General features: G+C 38.5%; 2 protein-coding genes across 6 annotated transcripts in view; both read left to right on the top strand.

The window, feature by feature from the left end:
* The window catches only part of SLC35A3 (solute carrier family 35 member A3), a 35,233-nt gene extending 20,028 nt beyond the window's left edge, over positions 1–15,205 (top strand). The window contains exons 2-9 of one of the 5 annotated variants that reach the window (XM_077823945.1): positions 857–1,011; positions 1,092–1,214; positions 1,889–2,060; positions 4,667–4,773; positions 5,569–5,570; positions 6,271–6,278; positions 8,385–8,505; positions 10,561–12,441. In XM_077823945.1, coding sequence (XP_077680071.1) covers positions 857–1,011; positions 1,092–1,214; positions 1,889–2,060; positions 4,667–4,773; positions 5,569–5,570; positions 6,271–6,278; positions 8,385–8,505; positions 10,561–10,663 — 791 coding nt within the window. In that variant the 3' untranslated portion in view covers positions 10,664–12,441. Of the gene's footprint in view, positions 1–856; positions 1,012–1,091; positions 1,215–1,888; positions 2,061–4,666; positions 4,786–5,568; positions 5,571–6,270; positions 6,279–8,384; positions 8,519–10,560; positions 12,442–12,513 lie in introns of those variants that run through there. The other 4 variants (XR_013346842.1, XM_077823943.1, XM_077823946.1 and 1 more) reach the window with 4 other exon arrangements.
* A 213-nt stretch (positions 15,206–15,418) lies between these two features.
* On the top strand, positions 15,419–19,688 carry LOC144268752 (uncharacterized). Its single transcript, XM_077823948.1, has 2 exons — positions 15,419–18,469; positions 19,016–19,688. Exons 1-2 carry the CDS (start codon positions 18,184–18,186, stop codon positions 19,426–19,428), a joined length of 699 nt encoding a protein of 232 aa, XP_077680074.1. The 5' UTR covers positions 15,419–18,183; the 3' UTR covers positions 19,429–19,688.

The raw sequence follows: 19,688 nt of genomic DNA, 5'->3' as shown, positions 1-19,688 counted from the left end.
TACCCAAAAGATTCCACTTGACGGGCCATGGATGTAGGGTAAGAACTGTTGTTCTGGTAACAGGCCTGTACCTTCTCTTCACCCAGAAAGCATCTTTAGAGAAGAACAAATAGGAGTAGGAGAAAGGGAAGGTTCTAAGCTGTAAATGTGCTTGAAGCATAAGTGACAAGTGCATGAGCCACAGTGAGGTCATGCAAGCATGAAAGGAGAGAAGCTGTTTCAGTATTACAGAAAGAAGCACAATATTTAAGATCAAAAGAACTCGCTGTATTTTCAAACTCACTTTAGTTCTCACATTGTATGTTTTATATGGCACAATCATTTTCCTCTTTCCAGAACCTCAATATCTTGTCCTTGATTTTCAACTCTCAAACAAAAATCTTCACATCTCGTTCAAGTGACATATCCATAAACACATAAGGGGTTTTCAGAACCTCGGTATAAATTTAAAGAAAAGATTGAGCTGCAAAATGAAGCGATGTTGAAGTTTCAAGTGGAAAGATTTCTACTTAATTGCTTTTTTCTCTGTTTTTAGGAAGCCTTATTAAATTCTTAGTCACAGAAATTGTAATCAGCATGGGATTTATGAACATTATTTTGGATAATTGTTTCAGCTTTAGTATTTTGGGCTAATGCAGACACTTTGCTATCATACAAAGTATCAGGAGTTGCATACCTTATAGAATCAATGTAAAAACCTGAGAAAGATCATACAGCATTTTGAGTTTTCTGAAGACAAAAGTTGTCGTGAAAAGTGTGTAGCAATCTAAGAAAGCTGTTACAATTTATAGCCCTCCCATTTTCCGTGTCTCTTTTTTTTAATCTTTATCTCTTTTTTATTATTTCTTTTGAGTAGAGTGCAATTTACGGGCTCTGAACAGGGTGCTACATGATGAAATTCTTAACAAGCCTATGGAAACACTTAAACTTGCTATTCCATCAGGGATTTATACTCTCCAGAATAACTTGCTGTATGTAGCACTGTCAAATCTAGATGCAGCCACTTATCAGGTATTGTGTTTTTAGATTTTTCCATAATTGTACAGACAAAAAATGGGTTGTATAGTAATTACTTTATTTTCTCTTTTCAGGTCACATATCAATTAAAAATTCTTACTACAGCATTATTTTCTGTATCCATGCTAAGTAAGAAATTAGGTGTATACCAGTGGTTATCGTTAGTGATTTTGATGACGGGAGTTGCATTTGTACAGGTAAATATTAATAGTATGTGTCCAAGTTATTTGGGAATACTTTCATTCTTTTTATTAAGGAACACAAGTATTTGAAAGTAGGTAATTATATTGTGCCCCGAGAACTAACAGAGTCAAATACAAAGTTTCCAAAATTTCCAGGGTAGAATCATAGGATAGGAGAGTTTGCTGAGATGGATTAAAATTTTTTTGTCTGCTCTGAAGTTTTTGAGTTACTTTTTTATTTTTTTAACCTCTTATAGTTCTTAAGAGACTTTTCAATATGCCTTTGCCTACAGCTTTGCATCATTTTTGTAAAATAATAAACATAATACACACAAACACTATATATAATATCTATCCTGCCATTCATAAAATATCCTGGGTGAAATCCTGGCCCTGTTGAAACTAATGAGAGTTTTGCCGTTAATTTCAGTGAGCACAGAATTTCATCCCTTATTCAACAAGATACAAAGGAAAAAATGTTAACGGTAGATTTGGCTGAAATTTTCAAAAATATGGGATAACAGAATACAAGACTTGACAATAATACAATAAACCTCTCTGCATTTATCAGCAGTATAGACCATTGATAGAAAACAAACTTGCATTCTATAAACATTAAAACTTAATTTTATGAAATAATTTGTATCATTTTTTAAAATGTACACACACGGTTTTGTTTTTACACTTAGTGGCCCTCAGATTCTCAATCAACAACAACTAAAGAGTTGTCAGCAGGATCTCAATTTGTTGGTCTTATAGCAGTCCTTATAGCCTGCTTTTCAAGTGGATTTGCTGGGGTTTATTTTGAGAAAATTTTAAAAGAAACCAAACAGTCTGTCTGGATCAGAAACATCCAACTTGGTAAGTCCAGTTTTGGCCATTTAAAAAAGAGATACTGCGTTTAAATGAACAGTGAACAAAATTCAGTTATACGGTAAAATAAGTATAATCATATTTTATCATGCTGTGGATAATCAAATTATTACACAAACATTTAGCAAGATTGATATCTATTTTGCTAACAGGAATGCCAGGAGTTGCACCCTGCTCTAAACTCACTTAACTTGCTAATTCAACACTTGTAAGTTTGTTTACTTTGATTAAAAATGGAGACTAATGGGTTCTAGAGAACAGCTAGAATATAGCCAATTGAATTTGGACTGTGGAGCATTTCAGATAAGGGTATCCTATGTGACTTATTTGAAAGATGATGTGATTGTCTTGTAAAGTAATTAAGTAATATGTGTCCAGTAATATGAATCCAACACTTTTCATAAATACTGAATTGATTTCAAAAGTATTGACAGTATCTGAGGGTTTTATAGAATTTAGACATACAGTAGAACAAAATAAATGTTTAAAGCTATATTTTTGTAAGAATGTAAAAGTAAACACAACTCCTATATCTCTGACTATAGGGATTATAGATTGACATTTTTAAAGACACAGTGAACTCCTTTATTACCCACATTTGTTCACATGGATGAACTATGATCCTAGCTCTCAGTGCTCGGATCATGATTCTACCACCTCACTATCCTCATCTACTGCATGCTCTATCTCTCTCACACCACCCATCTCAAAAGTGGTTCTGAATCCCCTGGAAATGGCTTTTGAAGATGACAGGGACAATCCATTCCAAACTGGCTTCCGCTCTCTTTGAAACCAGTTTCCTCACGTGGGTGGAAAACAGCAATACCTCTCCTTGTTCCCCTGCCTTCTAACTGGTCATGGAAGGAGACACCCTTCTTCTTCTAGTAGGCAGAGGATGGACATATAATCTCCACCTATTTTGCAACTGTATAAGTATTTACATTTAAGTAAATGCCTCCAGCAGGATTTGAACTCTTTTATTTTTCCTTTGAGCTCTCCTTGTTGCAATGAATTGAACTAAAAATATTCATAATTTGACTAGAACATAGAGAAGAGTGTTATAAGATTTGAATACACTTTGAAAAGGTATTTTAATTTCGGGAACTGTATATATTCTTAATCATTCAAGATGGAGGGAAAATTAATGCACTTGTTTACTTATGGTTACTTACTGTTGTATGTAATTGAACAGTCTTAATCTATTTTCTGGTTCCTTTCCTCCTGCTTAACAGGAAAACAGGATTTACTATACTTCTAACTGTCTACACACACACGCACGGTCTGAATACATTAGTTATGCTTACTGTCTCTTATGGTCCCACAGATTTGGTCTCACCCACCCTTTGCATGGCATAGAATTTGTGTGGAGGGTGAGAACTTGCACTGAATCTTGGGTTTTCAGATGTGGACCACAATCACAGTCCAAATACTTTGTAGGGGAACCCTATAAGTTTATTTGAACCAGGCCAAGTCTAAAATTTAACTAAAACTCTGGAGTCACCCTCACTGTAAGGATCTAATAGCAATGCACACATTTGAAATGATTACAAAGTAAATATTCATAACTATGCTGAAAAGCGATAATTCTTTGATAAATTGTTCTTCAGATTTTCTTCTATAATGCAGAAAGGAATCTACAAATACAGACAAGTTTATCAGTTTGATGTTGTTCCTGTCCCCCTCTCGCACCCTCCCCCCTCAATGTTCCATTACTTGGTATATGAGAACAATTACGTTCTCAAAACAGGGTTTTAAAGTGACTGCATGGGGTAATGGTACATTGAGCTATGAATTTAAATTTGAGGTTTATAATAGTGAAAGGCATGTCAGCTTTTTCAGAAAAATATTTAAAATTTTCAGTTATTTTAACTTAAGCTGATGCAATAGTTTGAATAATGTCTGTTTCATTATGTTAAATGTTTAGAAAGTTTTTAAGTTTTCTATTCAGAAATTAAAGAAATATTCGTCACAATTTCCTTTTTAAATATTTTTCTAAAATTTGTATAATACAGGATCACGATCTAACAGATTTTTTTTCCCCCCATCATTTATTTCTGTGAAGTAATGCTCTAACACTTCCAGTTCCAGTACAAACACAACATTCAGGAGAAATTCTGTAACAACAAATGCGTTTATGAAATAGAACTTTTAAAAAAAAAAAAATAAGGAAACAGATTTTAAGCTTCTTAAAGGTTCATTATAAACTGCAAATAATTTTTAAAATAAAAAAATCATTTGAGAGTATCTTTTCTAAAAATTATATCCATACACCGGAGTTATCTGCAGGCTTATATGTAAAGGAACAAGGGCCAAGAATACGTCGGTCTTATAATTGATCAAAAAATGATAAATGATCAAAATCTGTTATAAGAGGAAAAACTATTTAAAAAAAAAAAAAGTTCCTGTCAGATCCATTGGTTGGGTTTAAACATGGTTATTATATTGCAAACCAAGGCCTGATCTTGAAACTTGATTTACGTGGGCAGACCCTAGTAGTCATGCAGATCCAGTTATAGGAGTGGACACCGTCCCCCTTCCCCCCCCCTTTTTTTTTTTTTCATTTCAAGCTTTCAGGTCTGTCTTTTATCTTTTAGGATTTTTTGGTAGCATATTTGGATTGATGGGTGTGTACATATATGATGGAGAACTTCTGTCAAAGAATGGATTTTTTCAAGGATATAACAAACTTACCTGGATAGTTGTAGTTCTACAGGTAATGTATCTAAACCCATATGCTTATATAAAAGGCACTTGGAACCTATTCCCCCATAAATGCTTGGGGAAATTACACTGGTAGTTCCCATTAATGCTAATAGGAATTTTGCAAGTAAATGTCCCTTGCATTAGTGGCAAAATAAACCTCTAAATAGAGAAACTGCAAATTATTAGCAATCCCAGCATTGAGTTTTATCAAACATTCTGCACAATAAAATTCTATAACAATATTGATTTTGTAATATTAAAAAACAGATTAATAAAGAAAATAAAAGCTTACCAGCAATTACACAGCCTACCCTCATAACCACCTTTATGAGCCAAAAATGTAGTACACCCACTCAAAAGTAATGTCCTCTTGGTAATATAATCGGTGATCTCTATTCTACAGAAGGAGTTCTGTTGTCAATTGCTTTCATCTTCCATATCCACAACAGCATAAAATATACCTAATGCCTTTATATATAGCTAAAAACTTTTTAAGAAATGTGTGCAAAGATCTTGAAATAGATGTTACCACTGAAATCATCAATTACATATCACAGTTTCAGGTAAAAGCACCTTTAATCCCTGTCTGTGGTCTTCTGAAAGAATGCCTGCTCAGGTCTCAGGACTTTAGCCTTCAGCTCTCCTCTGATCAGGAGTCTGCACCCCCACTCTCTTCTGACCAGGATTTTAGGCTGCAGCTGCCTGTAGTTGCATTGTGCTTCTTTGCAAGCATGTCTGACCAGTGTCTAGCTCTTGCTCTCTGCTTTCTTGACGTGGTTAGTGTTCTTACTAGTGGTTACAAGTTACCACATAGTTCTTTCAAAGCAGAGCACATTTAATCTAGGATAAAAAACATTAAGAGAAAATTTATAGAACAAAAACAGGATCCCAAGCACTTGACCAGTAGCTCCCCATCAGTCCTGTGGAGACCCTGACAGACTCTAGTCTTTAATTGCAACCCTTCAACATGGTTGGGCCCTCCCTTGTACGAAAGGTCATGTCCTTTTGCCGAATCAAAAAGAAAATCTTTGAGTCTGTTTACACTCAGCTTTTATACCCCAGAGGCCTTTTGTCTCCAAGCCTCCGAAAAACAGGTAAAACCAGCCATTGCCCCTTCCTATTCAGGCAGCCCAAGCCTCAAGGGGCTGGGAATCTGCATAGCCAGCTTTGGAATTTTACAGTAATCGCCCCCTAGTGATTCCAGAATAAGAACATAAGAACAGCCATACTGGGTCAGACCAAAGGTCCATCAAGCCCAGTATCCTGTCCTCTGACAGTGGCCAGTGGCAGGTGCCCCAAAGGGAATGAACAGACAGATTATCATCAAGTGATCCATGCCCTGTCACCCAATCCCACCTTCTGGCAAACAGAGGCTAGGGACACCTTCCTGTCCATCCTGGCTAATAGCCAGGATGGACAATCTTCCATGAATCTATCTAGCTCTCTTTTGAACCCCGTTATAGTATTGGCCTTCACAACACCCTCTGGCAAGGAGTTCCACAGGTTGACAGTGCATTGCGTGGAAAAAATACTTTCTTGAGTTTGTTTTTAAACCTGCTACTTATTAATTTCATTTGGTGGCCTCTTCTTCTTGTATTATGAGAAGAAGTAAATAACACTTCCTTATTTACTTTCTCTATACCACTCATGATTTTATAGACCTCTATCATATTCCCCCCTTAGTCACCTCTTTTCCAAGCTGAAAAATCCCAGTCTTATTAATCTCCTCATACTGAAGCCGTTCTATACCCATAATAATTTTTGCTGCCCTTTTCTGAACCTTTTCTAATTCCAATATATCTTTTTTGAGATGGGGTGACCACATCTGCATGCAGTATTCAAGGTGTGGGCCATGGATTTATATAGAGGCAATATGATATTTTCTGTCTTATCTATCCTTTCTTGATGATGCCCAACATGGTTTGCTTTTTTGACTGTCGCTGCACATTGAGTGGATGATTTCAGAGAACTGTCCACAATGACTCCAAGATCTCTTTCTTGAGTGGTAACAGCTAATTTAGATCCCATCACTGTATATGTATAGTTATGAGTATGTTTTCCAATGTGGATTACTTTGCATTTATCAACATTAAATTTCACGTGCCATTTGTTGCCCAGTCACCCAGTTTTGTGACATCCTTTTGTAGCTCTTCGCAGTCTGCCTGGGACTTAACTATCTTGAGTAGTTTTGTATCATCTGCAAATTTTGCTACCTCACCGTTTATCTCTTTTTCCAGATAGTTTATGAATATGTTAACTAGGACTGGGCCCAGTACAGATCCCTGGGGGACACCACTATTTACCTCTCTCCATTCTGAAAACTGACCATTTATTCCTACCCTTTGTTTCCTATCTTTTAACCAGTTACCAGTCTACAAGAGAATCTTCTGTCTTATCGCATGACTGCTTATTTTGCTTAAGTGCTTAAGAGTCTTTGGTGAAGGACCTTATCAAAGGCTTTCTGAAAATCTAAATACACTATATCCACTGGATCTCCTTTGTCTGCATGCTTGTTGACCCCCTCGGAGAATTCTAGTAGATTGGTGAGGCATGGTTTCCCTTTACAAAAACCATGTTGACTATTTCCCAACAAATTATGTTCATCTATGTGTCTGACAATTTTGTTCTTTACTATAGTTTCAACCAATTTGCCTGGTACTGAAGTGAGGCTTACTGGCCTGTAGTTGCCAAGGTCACCTCTGGAGCCCTTTTTAAAAATTGGCGTCACATTAGCTATCCTCCAGTCATTTGGTACAGAAGCTAATTTAAATGATAGGTTACAGACTACAGTTAGTAGTTCTGCAATTTCACATTTGGGTTCCTTCAGAACTCTTGGGTGAATACCATCAGGTCCTGGAGACTTATTACTGTTTAGTTTATCAATTTGTTCCAAAACCACCTCTAATGACAACTCAATTTGGGACAGTTCCTCAGATCTGTAACCCAAAAAGAATGGCTGAGGTTTGGGAATCTCCCTCACATCCTCAACAGTGAAGACCGATGCAAAGAATTCATTTAGTTTCTCTGCAATGGCCTTATCATCTTTGAGTGCTCCTTTAGCATCTCGATCATCCAGTGGCCCCACTGGTTGTTTAGCAGGCTTTCTGCTTCTGATGTATTTAAAAAAATTTTTGCTATTAGTTTTGGAGTCTTTTGGCTAGCTGTTCTTCAAATTCTTTTTTGGTCTTTCTAATTATATTTTTACACTTCATTTGCGAGAGTTTATGCTCTTTTCTATTTTCCTCATTAGGATTCATCTTCCACTTTTTAAAGGATGCCTTTTTGCCTCTCATTACTTCTTTTACATTGTTGTTTAACCACAGTGAATTCAAAGGAAGCTTCACCCTATGAGTTAGGAACATACAAATACATATAGCATGTATTGATACAAAGGTCTATAAATATTCCACTGGCTCATATCTTCTTGCCCTTCTCATTATAATGGTCTTTGAAATTTTCATGTTTTCAGGGCCTAGCTCAAACACACTGATTAACATTTCATAACTTTAAATACAATAGTCTGAAGATATGCCTGTGTTTGCCATATCTGTCATTTAAAAAATATCTAAAATATGTGCTAATCTTAAGTGTCTTTCAAACTTTTTGCAGGCACTGGGGGGCCTTGTGATTGCTGCTGTTATAAAATATGCAGACAATATTTTAAAAGGATTTGCAACGTCATTGTCAATTATATTGTCAACCTTGATCTCCTATTTCTGGCTGCAAGATTTTGTCCCAACCAGGTGAGAGTTATTGTCCATGCATACTTGAATATAAAAGTTGCTGAAAAATTAGGTACTTCGTGAGTATTGGTATATATAGAAGAATGGTTGAAATTATTTTTGAAGGGATTAGATGGATTCCTGAACTAAAATACAGAGTTAAGGATTCCAAACTTCATTTAATAACATGATAGTTCATTACATTTTGCTTAAGTATTGTAGTATAGGTGGCAAAATTATGTTTTCTCTGAGAGCTCTCCAACCAGAGCCCAGGAAGTGATGTAGAAATGAACTTCCTGCTGCTATTTTTCTCAAAGCACTCTGCCTTGATCTCTTTCCCTTCGTGCTTTTAGCGTGCTCTTTTCCTTCCTCTCTCTTCCCTGTTTGCCACCCCCATTGTTTCAGCTTCCCCAAAACTTTGTTCAAGCATGTGGTTTCTCTCTGCCTGTTCCCCATCTCCTCTTCTCCTGCCTCCCCTCCCCCCCCCCCCCCCCCGTGTTTTTAGTTTGTCCTTTCTTTATCTGGTTCTATTTTTGTGTTTGTTTTTCTCTTTAGCTGGTTCTACCCCACCAGCTCCTCAGTTTTTACCTTATCCCGCCAAAGTTTGTCCTTTCCCCATTCCCAATTTTACACTTTATTTCTACCACTCACTGTTCTCCAGGGCCTGGGACTTCTCCGTACTTAGTAGCCTATATGCACTGCAGCACCAATGTCCAAACTGTGCTCCCCAGTGGCGGTTCTTCACTCTCCCGGGTTCTTCAGACTGACTGCTGTTGCCTCTCCATGCTCGGTGTCACTTTTGTTCCCCTTTAGAGCAGCATACCAATCCCCAAGGTTGTCACAACAGTATTACCTGTCCTCCCCCCTCTATTGGCTATATCTCGTGTTCCTTGGGATGTGATGAGTGATGATTTAATAATAATACCTAGCTCTTACAGAGTGCTTTACAAAAGAGGTAGGTACCATTATCCCCATTTTACAGATGGGGAAACTGGAACATGGGAGGGTGAAATGACTTACCCAAAGCCAGTGGCAGAGCCAGGAATATAATCCAGGTCTCCTGAGTTTCTTTTTGGAAAGAAAAAAAAATATCAGTCAACAAAGTATGTAAAGTATGTATAGTACATAATTGTGTATGCCTAGGAGCAGGCTAAATAAATTAGAGCTGAACTATAATGGAGTGCACCACTGTAGTTTGGAGTGCACTTCCAAAATACTACATAGTATGTTCAGAAAACTCTAATTATCAAAATTTTACACATCTTCAAGGTAATGTTTTTTAAATATTTATATACTCTCTTTGAGCTTAGATACTGCATTTCAAACGTTTCTCTATCTAGAAATTTGTAAAGTCTCCCTATAGTATTTGAGTACCAGTAGTTCATAAAAAAAGATGCCTGTCTGTATGTATATATAATATAAAATGTATAGTATGTATGTTTACATAAACACCATATTACAAAAGTTAAACCCTACCTACCCAAGAACCAGTTTAAATGTAACAACAACGATCTGGTTGTTGCTCATCTGTGTCCTGATATGATTTGGCACATTGTCTCCCATAACAGGGTTTAAAATAAACATATCCTAGCATAGGTGTCTAATACAGAAAAACTTTAACACTGTTTGACACATTGCACATAGGACTGGCAAAACTATGTTAAAACATGGTTGGACAGCAAATATAACTACTCTGGATAGTTTTGCATGCTTATGTATTGTAGATAGGGAGACAAAAGGGACTAAGAATATGCAGCTAGATTGATTATCCTTTGGCAATTGCTTCCTGAAAAGACAATCCTGTTTAATCTTTGGAGTACTTCAGTGAAATATCATGTTTTTGACTTCATTGTTGATAGGTTCAGGCTTCTTAGTTCCTTTCCGTCTCTCCCTATTCTCATGTTTAAGAATAATAGATGAGTAAGTTGCCAGTTCATTACAAATTGAAGGAACATATTTTTCCCCCACTAGAAATAATGTAGAGAATGAATGTCATTTCTCCTGACCAGATAATATAAATACAATTGTACTGACTGAAAAAAGTAACTTTTTTCTCCCCTCCCTATTCCATTCAGTGTCTTTTTCTTTGGAGCCATTCTTGTGATAGCAGCTACATTCCTATATGGTTATGATCCAAAACCTGCAGGAAATCCTATCAAGGCATAGCAGATTTCATTATCAGCCTGTTTCTCAAGACTCTGCATTAGGGACCTCAACAAGAATTCCATATGAAAGATTTCATCATGCACTGGAAGGAAAGGATCAATACACTGAATCTGAGCAAGAACATGTTAATGGTTTTGGAGAACCAAAGGGTTAAAGACAGAAAATAATGTATGTAAAGCTGATGAAAAAAATTAAAGGGGAAAGCCTAATACAAGTTGCTAATAAAAACTTGAAAGGAACAAAATGTTTCCAAGTAACTACAATTAGGAATGTTTACAGCTTGAACTTGAGGTTATATTAGATGATTTTACTGTTTTGATTGCTGCAGAAATATATCCTATGCACTCTTTGCAAGAGCACATGACAATATTTGTCAGACTGTATCTGTTTTTGCAAATTGATTATATTTAATGTTAGTAAATGTGTTTTTAACTGTTTGTCTATAGAGATCAAATTAAATATAATGGATCTTATTAGGGGTTCCTTATTAAAGCTGTGAAAACTGTGATTGAAAGACATTTTCACACATATCCAAGATTTTTATATTTATGGACGGCTGATTTTAATAAACAGAAATCTGAATTCTGTTGCTTAACTATATAAAGTTCTTATAAGGTCAAGGTTCTGACTTAAATCTGTAAAAGAGAGAAATTCAGAGTAAGGGCTAAACATTCCAACTTTAACTAAGGTGGTCGCTAGTATTATAAGCCATCTAATAACTCTGCATGAACACACACCATAGGTTCCAGCAATAACCCGGCACAACGGCATTGGTGTTAAAGATGGAGTGCTTGCTTGGGTAACGTTCATTCCTTTATCCCTATTGATATAAATCAACTTCTTAGTATTACTTTAAAGTAGCTTTTATGGTTTGTTTCCTTTGGAGATTTTTTTTTAATTGTGATTTTAAAAAAAACAAAAACAAACACCTTAACAAATAAATGTTTTAAATTATTGTTATCTTTTACAGCTTGTTTTGGATCAATTATGGTATATAATGTATATACTGTAATGTACCGTATTACAAAGGGTTTTTTAAATGGGTGTTAACACATAAGAACTCCTCCAAGGCTGTTTAAGCAAGCCATTATATACAAATGTACGAGAGATTTTTTGTTTTGTTTTGTTTCAGGAGTCACTGAGCCAATAAACTAAATGGGTCTTCTGGAGCTATTCAGTCTAGTGTTAGAATTACATAATTAGAAAAAATGCTGATTATAGTAAACAAGAAAATAACGGGGAATACTTATTGTGTAATAGATAAATAAAAACATATATTATCCTTTTTTACCTAAAAATACCAAAAGCAATTAGACCATGTTATGGACAAATCTCTTGCTAAATTATTTACGTATACCTGTTTGTTCCATCATAGTGTTCCCTTCCCCCCCCCCCCCCCCCCCCGAGGCTTAAAAATAAATTGTTTTCATAAGACCTTTTATGACAAGTATTAATGTGGAGTGACTTCTTATCTAAGTATTACACTTGTGAAAGTATACATTTTTAATAGAAATGTTGACAGTCCCTTACCTGTAGCATCACAGGTAGTGAAAATCAAAGTATTTAATGTCACACATGTACAGGTCAGCAGAAATTAAAATTGTTGTTATGACAGAAGAGTTTTAAAAAATGTTTACCAAAGTATTGCAACCAGTTTTCCAAAATGTTTTAGTGATGGACTATAGAGAATTCCACAGAAGATGCTGTAAAATGCCATGAGATTTTAAAGTAAACTATTATAATGGTGAGGGCAAAATTCATTCTTATTTCTAGCAGGTAAGAATAATGCTTTTTTCTAGGTAATGATATGGATTAATTGACTTTAATCGAACTTTTGTGTTTACTACTAGGGAAATAGAATAGAGGACTCCCAAAATGTATGCAAGTGGTTGAACTAGAGATACTATCGGCTCTAAGATCTATGGATAATTGTTATGCTCTCTGATCTCCAGATCAAGGAATATCATACCTTCAAGACCTATTTTATAAGTTGTCATAAAGTGATTTACAAACTGGATCACTTCACTCACCACAGAAATGCACTGCTGAGGTAAAGTGTGGTAACTAACAGTGCCCAGCAATACTTACATAGCAGTTTAGGACAGGAAGTGAAGGATTCCTTGTCTTCTTGAAACTACATAAGGAATTTATGTAGTTGGAATACACTTACCTGAATTGGAACTTGCCCAGGACCATAATATCCTCAATTTCATGAGATTTACAGCAGTGGTAATTAGCAGGTGACTTCTATTGGCTAATCCATTGAGAAACTTCTTTCAATTTGAAGAAAAGCAAGGGAAAGTGTATTGGGGGACGAAGTGGAGACAAAAGTCACTGTGTTGTCAGACAATAGACAGTGATTGGCAGGGTCTGCTGTAAGAAATCCAGTCTTGCTTTTTCACCCAGGGCTGGACCAATATCACAACAAGCATCAGTTTAAAGGGAAGAACAGACACATATGATACTGTGAATAAAATAGGTCACCTCTGGGCTTTGGAAAACATCTCTCTGCTACATTAAGGGGCATATCCCGTTCCTGAGATACATGGAACCAATGTGGTTGCTGTGGAAAGGAATAGGGCAGGATTTGAAGAGGCTACACAGGTTGTCTGCATCTTGTGTGTGAAGCAATGCTGTGTGGAGGGCACAGTTACACTTTCTCACAGGAATAGTTTCACAGCCAGGTAGGATGACATGCAACTGTGGATTGACTGGCCATCCATTCCTATGGAGAAAGTACAGGAATTGCAGAACCATGTCCATTGCAGAGCATTCAGAAGCCTGAAAAGTAACAGGGACATGGTGTGCTTTACATATATCCCAAAGCTAATTTTTAGCACACAGACTAGCTTTCCCAGGTCTAAGAGACTTTCTGAGCCATCTTTTCATTCTTTAGAATAGTCGATTAATTTGTATATTTAGGTAGCTTAGTACCAAGGTTTTATTTTAATATTTATAAAGTTATAGCGTGGTATTTATTTACAACAACATGAACGTGTGATTGTTTGTTTCTTGAAAGGCACACATTATGGAATTACCAGTATTTTATTTAATACTGTATTTGGAAATCACCTGAGGACCTCTAGAATGTTCAGCAACAGTAAACTGTCAGGCCAGCTAGAACAAAAGAAAAGCATCATTGCTTGAAACTACTGATATATGGAATTATCCTGCAAGTGAAATAAACCAGCAACTCAGTGGTGGGAAAATCATGAGGTAAAAAAAAAAATTTTCTTCACAAATTGATATAATCTATCCACAAGTGCCCATTAAAACTGTTGTATCACAGAGAATTCAAATAAGTTTGGTTGTAGCTTTATTAAACTTATTTGTTTTTGACAAAGTACAACACAGTTGCTCTGTCACCAAGAATTTTGAAACCTGTGGGTAGATCGTTAGATTGGTGGTCTAGTTCTTAATTATATAAAATAACTTGTTTCCTGTGACTTTTACCTTTCTCTTCATGAAGTGGATCTTGTGTTTTGGCATTATACTTACTTTTCAGGTACTTAGACCAGTGGTTCTCAACCAGGGGTACATGTACACCTGGGGCTATGCAGAGGCCTTCCAGGGGGTACATCAACTCACCTAGGTACTTGCCTAGTTTTACAACAGGCTACATACAAAGCACTAGTGAAGTCAGTACAAACTGAAATTTCATACAATCACTTATTTAAACTCCTCTGTATACTATACACTGAAATGTAAGTACAATATTTATATTTTATGATAAAAATGAGAAAGTAAGCAATTTTTCAGTAATAGTTTGCTGTGACATGTTTGCATTTTTATGTTTGATTTTGTAAGCAAGTACTTTTCAAGTCAGGTAAAACGTGGGGTACACAAGGCAGACTCACTCCTGAAAGGGGTACAGTAGTCTGGAAAGGTTGAGAGCCACTGACTTAGACGTCCTTTCTTTGGTTTGGGGAACATGTAATTGTTTGGGGATTTTTAACTTATTTTCATGAGTATAATTTAGAAGAACAAAAAAAGCAAACCAATTACATTCAACTGTTTTTCAATTGATAAATCAATCTTGGCATTTGTTATGCTACCGGTTCTCAAGCTTTAGCAACCCGAGGACCCCCATTTTGATTTAAAATTTGTCACGGACCTCTGGCTTGGCTTCTAATTTTCCCTGGGGGTGCTTAACCCCTGCTCAGCCCCCCACCATTGTACCTCTTCTGCCATAGCCCCAGCCGCCCCCACCTCTTCTTGCTCCCGCTCCTCCCCCTCCCGTCCAGTGCCTCCTGCATGCCACAGAACAGCAGGAGGGAGGGGGTGCTGGCAGGGAAGGGAGGAGTTGATCAGCGGGACAGATGACCCCAGACATGACTCACGGACCCCCTGAAGTACCTTCATGAACCCAGTTTGAGAACTACTGTTATGCTATTCCTGTATTGCATATTTATCAAGACTTTTAATATTATTTCCTGATCAGCTATTCATGTTCTACTCCCTTGTAGTAAGATTTTCCCCTGATTAGTCACTGTCTCCAACACTGATCATGATTAATTTTGCTTTTGTATTACTGATATTATTTCCAGGCTAACATTATTGAGAAAAGAAAAGGAGTACTTGTGGCACCTTAGAGACTAACGAATTTATTTGAGCATGAGCTTTCGTGAACTGTAGCTCACGAAAGCTCATGCTCAAATAAATTCGTTAGTCTCTAAGGTGCCACAAGTACTCCTTTTCTTTTTGCGAATACAGACTAACACGGCTGTTACTCTGAAACCTGTCATTATTGAGAAAGGGGTTATAATATTCCTTTTTCCTCCCCTCCTAAACTAGATATTTTCCTGTAATAATGGTAAATATAACATTACAAATCAAACTGCTTGTGTTACAGAAAAGTTAAAGTAAAATAAATGTCTTTGGCACTCAGTTATTGTGTGAAGATCCAAGGAGTGATCCTAGACCTTTGTTTAACTGTCCTGCCCATTTGTAATGTTAATTTTTTTCTATAGTAAGTCAATCCAGAACTAAGGAATTCCACTCTTCCCAGGTGAACACATTGTGTGTATTCATGCATACGTTAGTGCCTGAGACTCAAAAGACATTAGTGGGAAAGATATAGGGAGAAATAAAGCAAAATACACAGGTTCATACTGGATGACCTAAATGATCTCTTCTGACCCTTTTCTTTTTCAGCCAAATTCTTTCCTCCAATGAATTCACGGTTCCTACTAGAATCAGTGATAGCCACAAACCAAATTCTGCTCTTGTGCAATGCGACACCCATTCCTCAATGAGTGTTCCAGGTACGCATCCAGGGGCAGAATTTCTCCATCATGGTATATGATGGTGATAGTATTTAAGGAGAAGGTGCAAAAAGCTTAGGCCTTGTACTTGCCTGTCCCATTCAAATACTAACCTACGTGTGAAAGGCTTTTCAGAGCTGATTACTGTTCCAAATGCCTGAGCCAGCCAGTCCTCCAAGATGTGTAGTTCAATGCAGTGGGAATCCCAGCAGGTAACCAGGCAAAGTTCTCCATCACTGTGACATATCATGACCCAAAAGCTGGTTTTGAGCATAGCCTAGAGAATCCTACTACTGATTCAGAAGCACCATTTTTGGTTTGGCCATTGAGGGATCTGCCCTCTCCCCTAGGGCCCCTGCTCTTTGGAGTTAGCTATAATTGTGAAGGGAGAGTGTGATGCCAGAGGCTAGAGCCAGGGCTGCTCTGTGAATCAGCTTGAAGGGGATGCAGATGTGACCAGCCATCCCCAACCCCCTGGAGACTAAGTGCGACAACTCTACTTTCATAAGGAGCTAGCAAGAGACCCCAGTTCCCCTCTTGACTCAGGTAGCTGCTAGCACAACATGATCTTTGCTCCCAAGCTGCCAAACTGATGCTATTTTTAAAACATTCCCATACAGATTAATTTCAAATAAAGCAGTTCAAGTGCAGCATCTTAAGGAAAACTTTCAAATAACATATAATTTCCACATCCCTTTCATCCTAAAATGTGCAAGTAGATTATTGCAGCTTAGGTAAAACTCAGAAGTCCTCCAAGTGACAAACAACGGGCTTTTCTCTTTTACACATTAGACAACAGTGAAAACTGTTGTATTTTTGCTCTTTCACTCCATTCTTTCCCATGCATTCTGGTTATTTTACCACTGTCTCCCACACCACCTCTTTATTTCTTTTCCAGATCATTAAAGTCTTTACTGCAAGTTTCTATGCTTAGAAAAAGCATTTGTTGTGTATGCTTAGGGGATTCGGATGAGGCTGTTTGTACTGAGTGGATGGTGGAAGACTGACATGCACATGATACATAAGAAACTAAGGGACAGATCCTTGATCCATGGATGTATAAACAGGGTGAGAGAGGTGAATTTACCTCTGTGTGCAGCATTGATGAGACCAGTACGAGAATACCGCATCCAGTTCTGTGGTCCACATTTTGAAAAGGATGTTGATAAATGGAAAAAGTGCAGAAAAGAGCCACAGAAATTATTCAAGAGCTGAAGAAAATTCCTTACAGTGAGAAACTTAAAGAGCACAATCTGTTTAGCTCACCAAAGAGAAAACTGAGAGGTGACTTGATTACTGTTTATCAGTGCCTTCACAGGGAAAAAATACAGGGTACTAAAGGGCTCCTTAAACTAATGGAGGAAGGCATAACAAAAACCAATGGCTGTAAGCTGAAGCCAGACCAATTCAAATCACATCAGGACTAGAGGCATTTCTGGAAAACATTCTTTAGTTGAACATAAGTTATCAGGCTCAGCACAGGGATAACTAGGTGAAATTCTACAGCCTGTGTTATACAAGAGGTTAGATTAGTTGATCTAATGCTTCCTTCTAGCCTTAAAATCTCTTTAAAGTCTTGCTTTGCAGGTGTGGACAGTCCTTAGCCCTGGTCTACACTAGGAGTTTAGGTCGAATTTAGCAGTATTAAATCGATGTAAACCTGCACCCGTTCACACGATGAAGCCCTTTTTTTCGACTTAAAGGGCTCTTAAAATCGATTTCCTTAATCCAGCCCTGACAAGTGGATTAGCGCTTAAATCGGCCTTGACGGGTCAAATTTGGGGTACTGTGGACGCAATTAGACGGTATTGGCCTCCGGGAGCTATCCCAGAGTGCTCTATTATGACCGCTCTGGACAGCACTCTCAACTTAGATGCACTGGCCAGGTAGACAGGAAAAGGGCCGCAAACTTTTGAATTTCAATTTCCTGTTTGCATGGTCACCTGCAGCTTGCCACGCTGGCCAGAGCTCATCAGCAGAGGTGACCATGATGGAGTCCCAGAATCGCAAAAGAGCTCCAGCATGGACCGGACGGGAGGTACGGGATCTGATCGCTGTATGGGGAGAGGAATCTGTGCTATCAGAACTCCGTTCCAGTTTTCGAAATGCCAAAACATTTGTCAAAATCTCCCAGGGCATGAAGGACAGAGGCCATAACAGGGATCCGAAGCAATGCCGCGTGAAACTTAAGGAGCTGAGGCAAGCCTACCAGAAAAGCAGAGAGGCAAACAGCCGCTCCGGGTCAGAGCCCCAGACATGCCCCAAACATATGATGAGCTGCATGCCATTTTAGGGGGTTCAGCCACCACTTCCCCAGCCGTGTTGTTTGACTCCTTCAATGGAGATGGAGGCAACACAGAAGCAGGTTTTGGGGACGAGGAAGATGATGATGATGAAGTTGTAGATAGCTCACAGCAAGCAAGTGGAGAAACCGGTTTTCCCGACAGCCAGGAACTGTTTCTCACCCTGGACCTGGAGGCAGTCCCCCCCGGACCCACCCAAGGCTGCCTCCTGGACCCACCAGGCGGAGAAGGGACCTCTGGTGAGTGTACCTTTTAAAATACTGTACATGGTTTAAAAGCAAGCATGTTTAATGATTAATTTGCTCTGGCATTTGCAGCTCTCCAGGATGTACTCCCAAAGCCTTTGCAAAAGGTTTCTGGGGAAGGCAGCCTTATTCCACCCCCCATGGTAGGAGACTTTACCACACCAGGCCAGTAGCACGTACTCGGGAATCATTGTAGAACAAAGCATTGCAGTGTATGTTTGCTGGCATTCAGACAACATCCGTTCTTTATCTCTCTGTTATCCTCAGGAGAGTGATATCATTCATGGTCACCTGGTTGAAATAGGGTGCTTTTCTTAAGGGGACATGCAGAGGTGCCCATTCCTGCTGGGCTGTTTGCCTGTGGCTGAACAGAAATGTTCCCCACTGTTAGCCCGGGGGGGGCAAAATGCGACCTTGGAACGAAAGCACATGTGCTGTATATGTAATGTTAACAGCAAGGTTTACTGTGAAAGAGTGTAGCCATTGTTCTAGAAAATGTGTCTTTTTAAATACCACTGCCTCTTTTTTTTTCTCCACCAGCTGCATGTGTTTCAGTGATCACAGGATCTTCTCCTTTCCAGAGGCTAGTGAAGATTAGAAGGCGAAAAAAACGCACTCGTGATGAAATGTTCTCTGAGGTCATGGTGTCCTCCCACACTGACATAGCACAAACGACTGTGTGGAGGCAGACAATGTCAGAGTGCAGGAAAGCACAATATGACCAGGAGGAGAGGTGGCGGGCTGAAGAGAGGAGGTGGCGGGCTGAAGAGAGGACTGAAGCTCAAATGTGGCGGCAGTGTGATGAGAGGAGGCAGGATTCAATGCTGAGGCTGCTGGAGGATCAAACCAATATGCTCCAGCGTATGGTTGAGCTGCAGGAAAGGCAGCAGGAGCACAGACTGCCGCTACAGCCCCTGTGTAACAACCGCCCTCCTCCCCCCCAGGTTCCATAGCCTCCTCACCCAGATGCCCAAGAAAGTGTTGGGGGGCCTCCGGCCACCCGGCCACTCCACCCCAGAGGATTGCCCAAGCAACAGAAGGCTGGCATTCAATAAGTTTTAAAGTTTTAAACTTTTAAAGTGCTGTGTGGCCTTGTCCTTCCCTCCTCCACCACCCCTCCTGGTGCTTCTCTCCTCCACCACCCCTCCTGGGCTACCTTGGTAGTTATCCCCCTATTTGTGTGATGAATGAATAAAGAATGCATGAATGTGAA

Source organism: Eretmochelys imbricata, chromosome 8 (assembly GCF_965152235.1).
Source record: "Eretmochelys imbricata isolate rEreImb1 chromosome 8, rEreImb1.hap1, whole genome shotgun sequence".
NCBI lineage: Eukaryota > Metazoa > Chordata > Testudines > Cheloniidae > Eretmochelys > Eretmochelys imbricata.
The sequence above is the reverse complement of the archived record's forward strand: the minus strand, read 5'-3'. Positions and strand labels throughout refer to the sequence as shown.

Bases quoted from the DNA above. Each gene is read 5' to 3' on its own strand.
- LOC144268752 (XM_077823948.1), top strand. From the start codon at position 18,184: ATGCCCCAAACATATGATGAGCTGCATGCCATTTTAGGGGGTTCAGCC. The intron at 18,470-19,015 runs GTGAGTGTACCT...TTTCTCCACCAG, and splicing joins AGGCGGAGAAGGGACCTCTG to CTGCATGTGTTTCAGTGATC.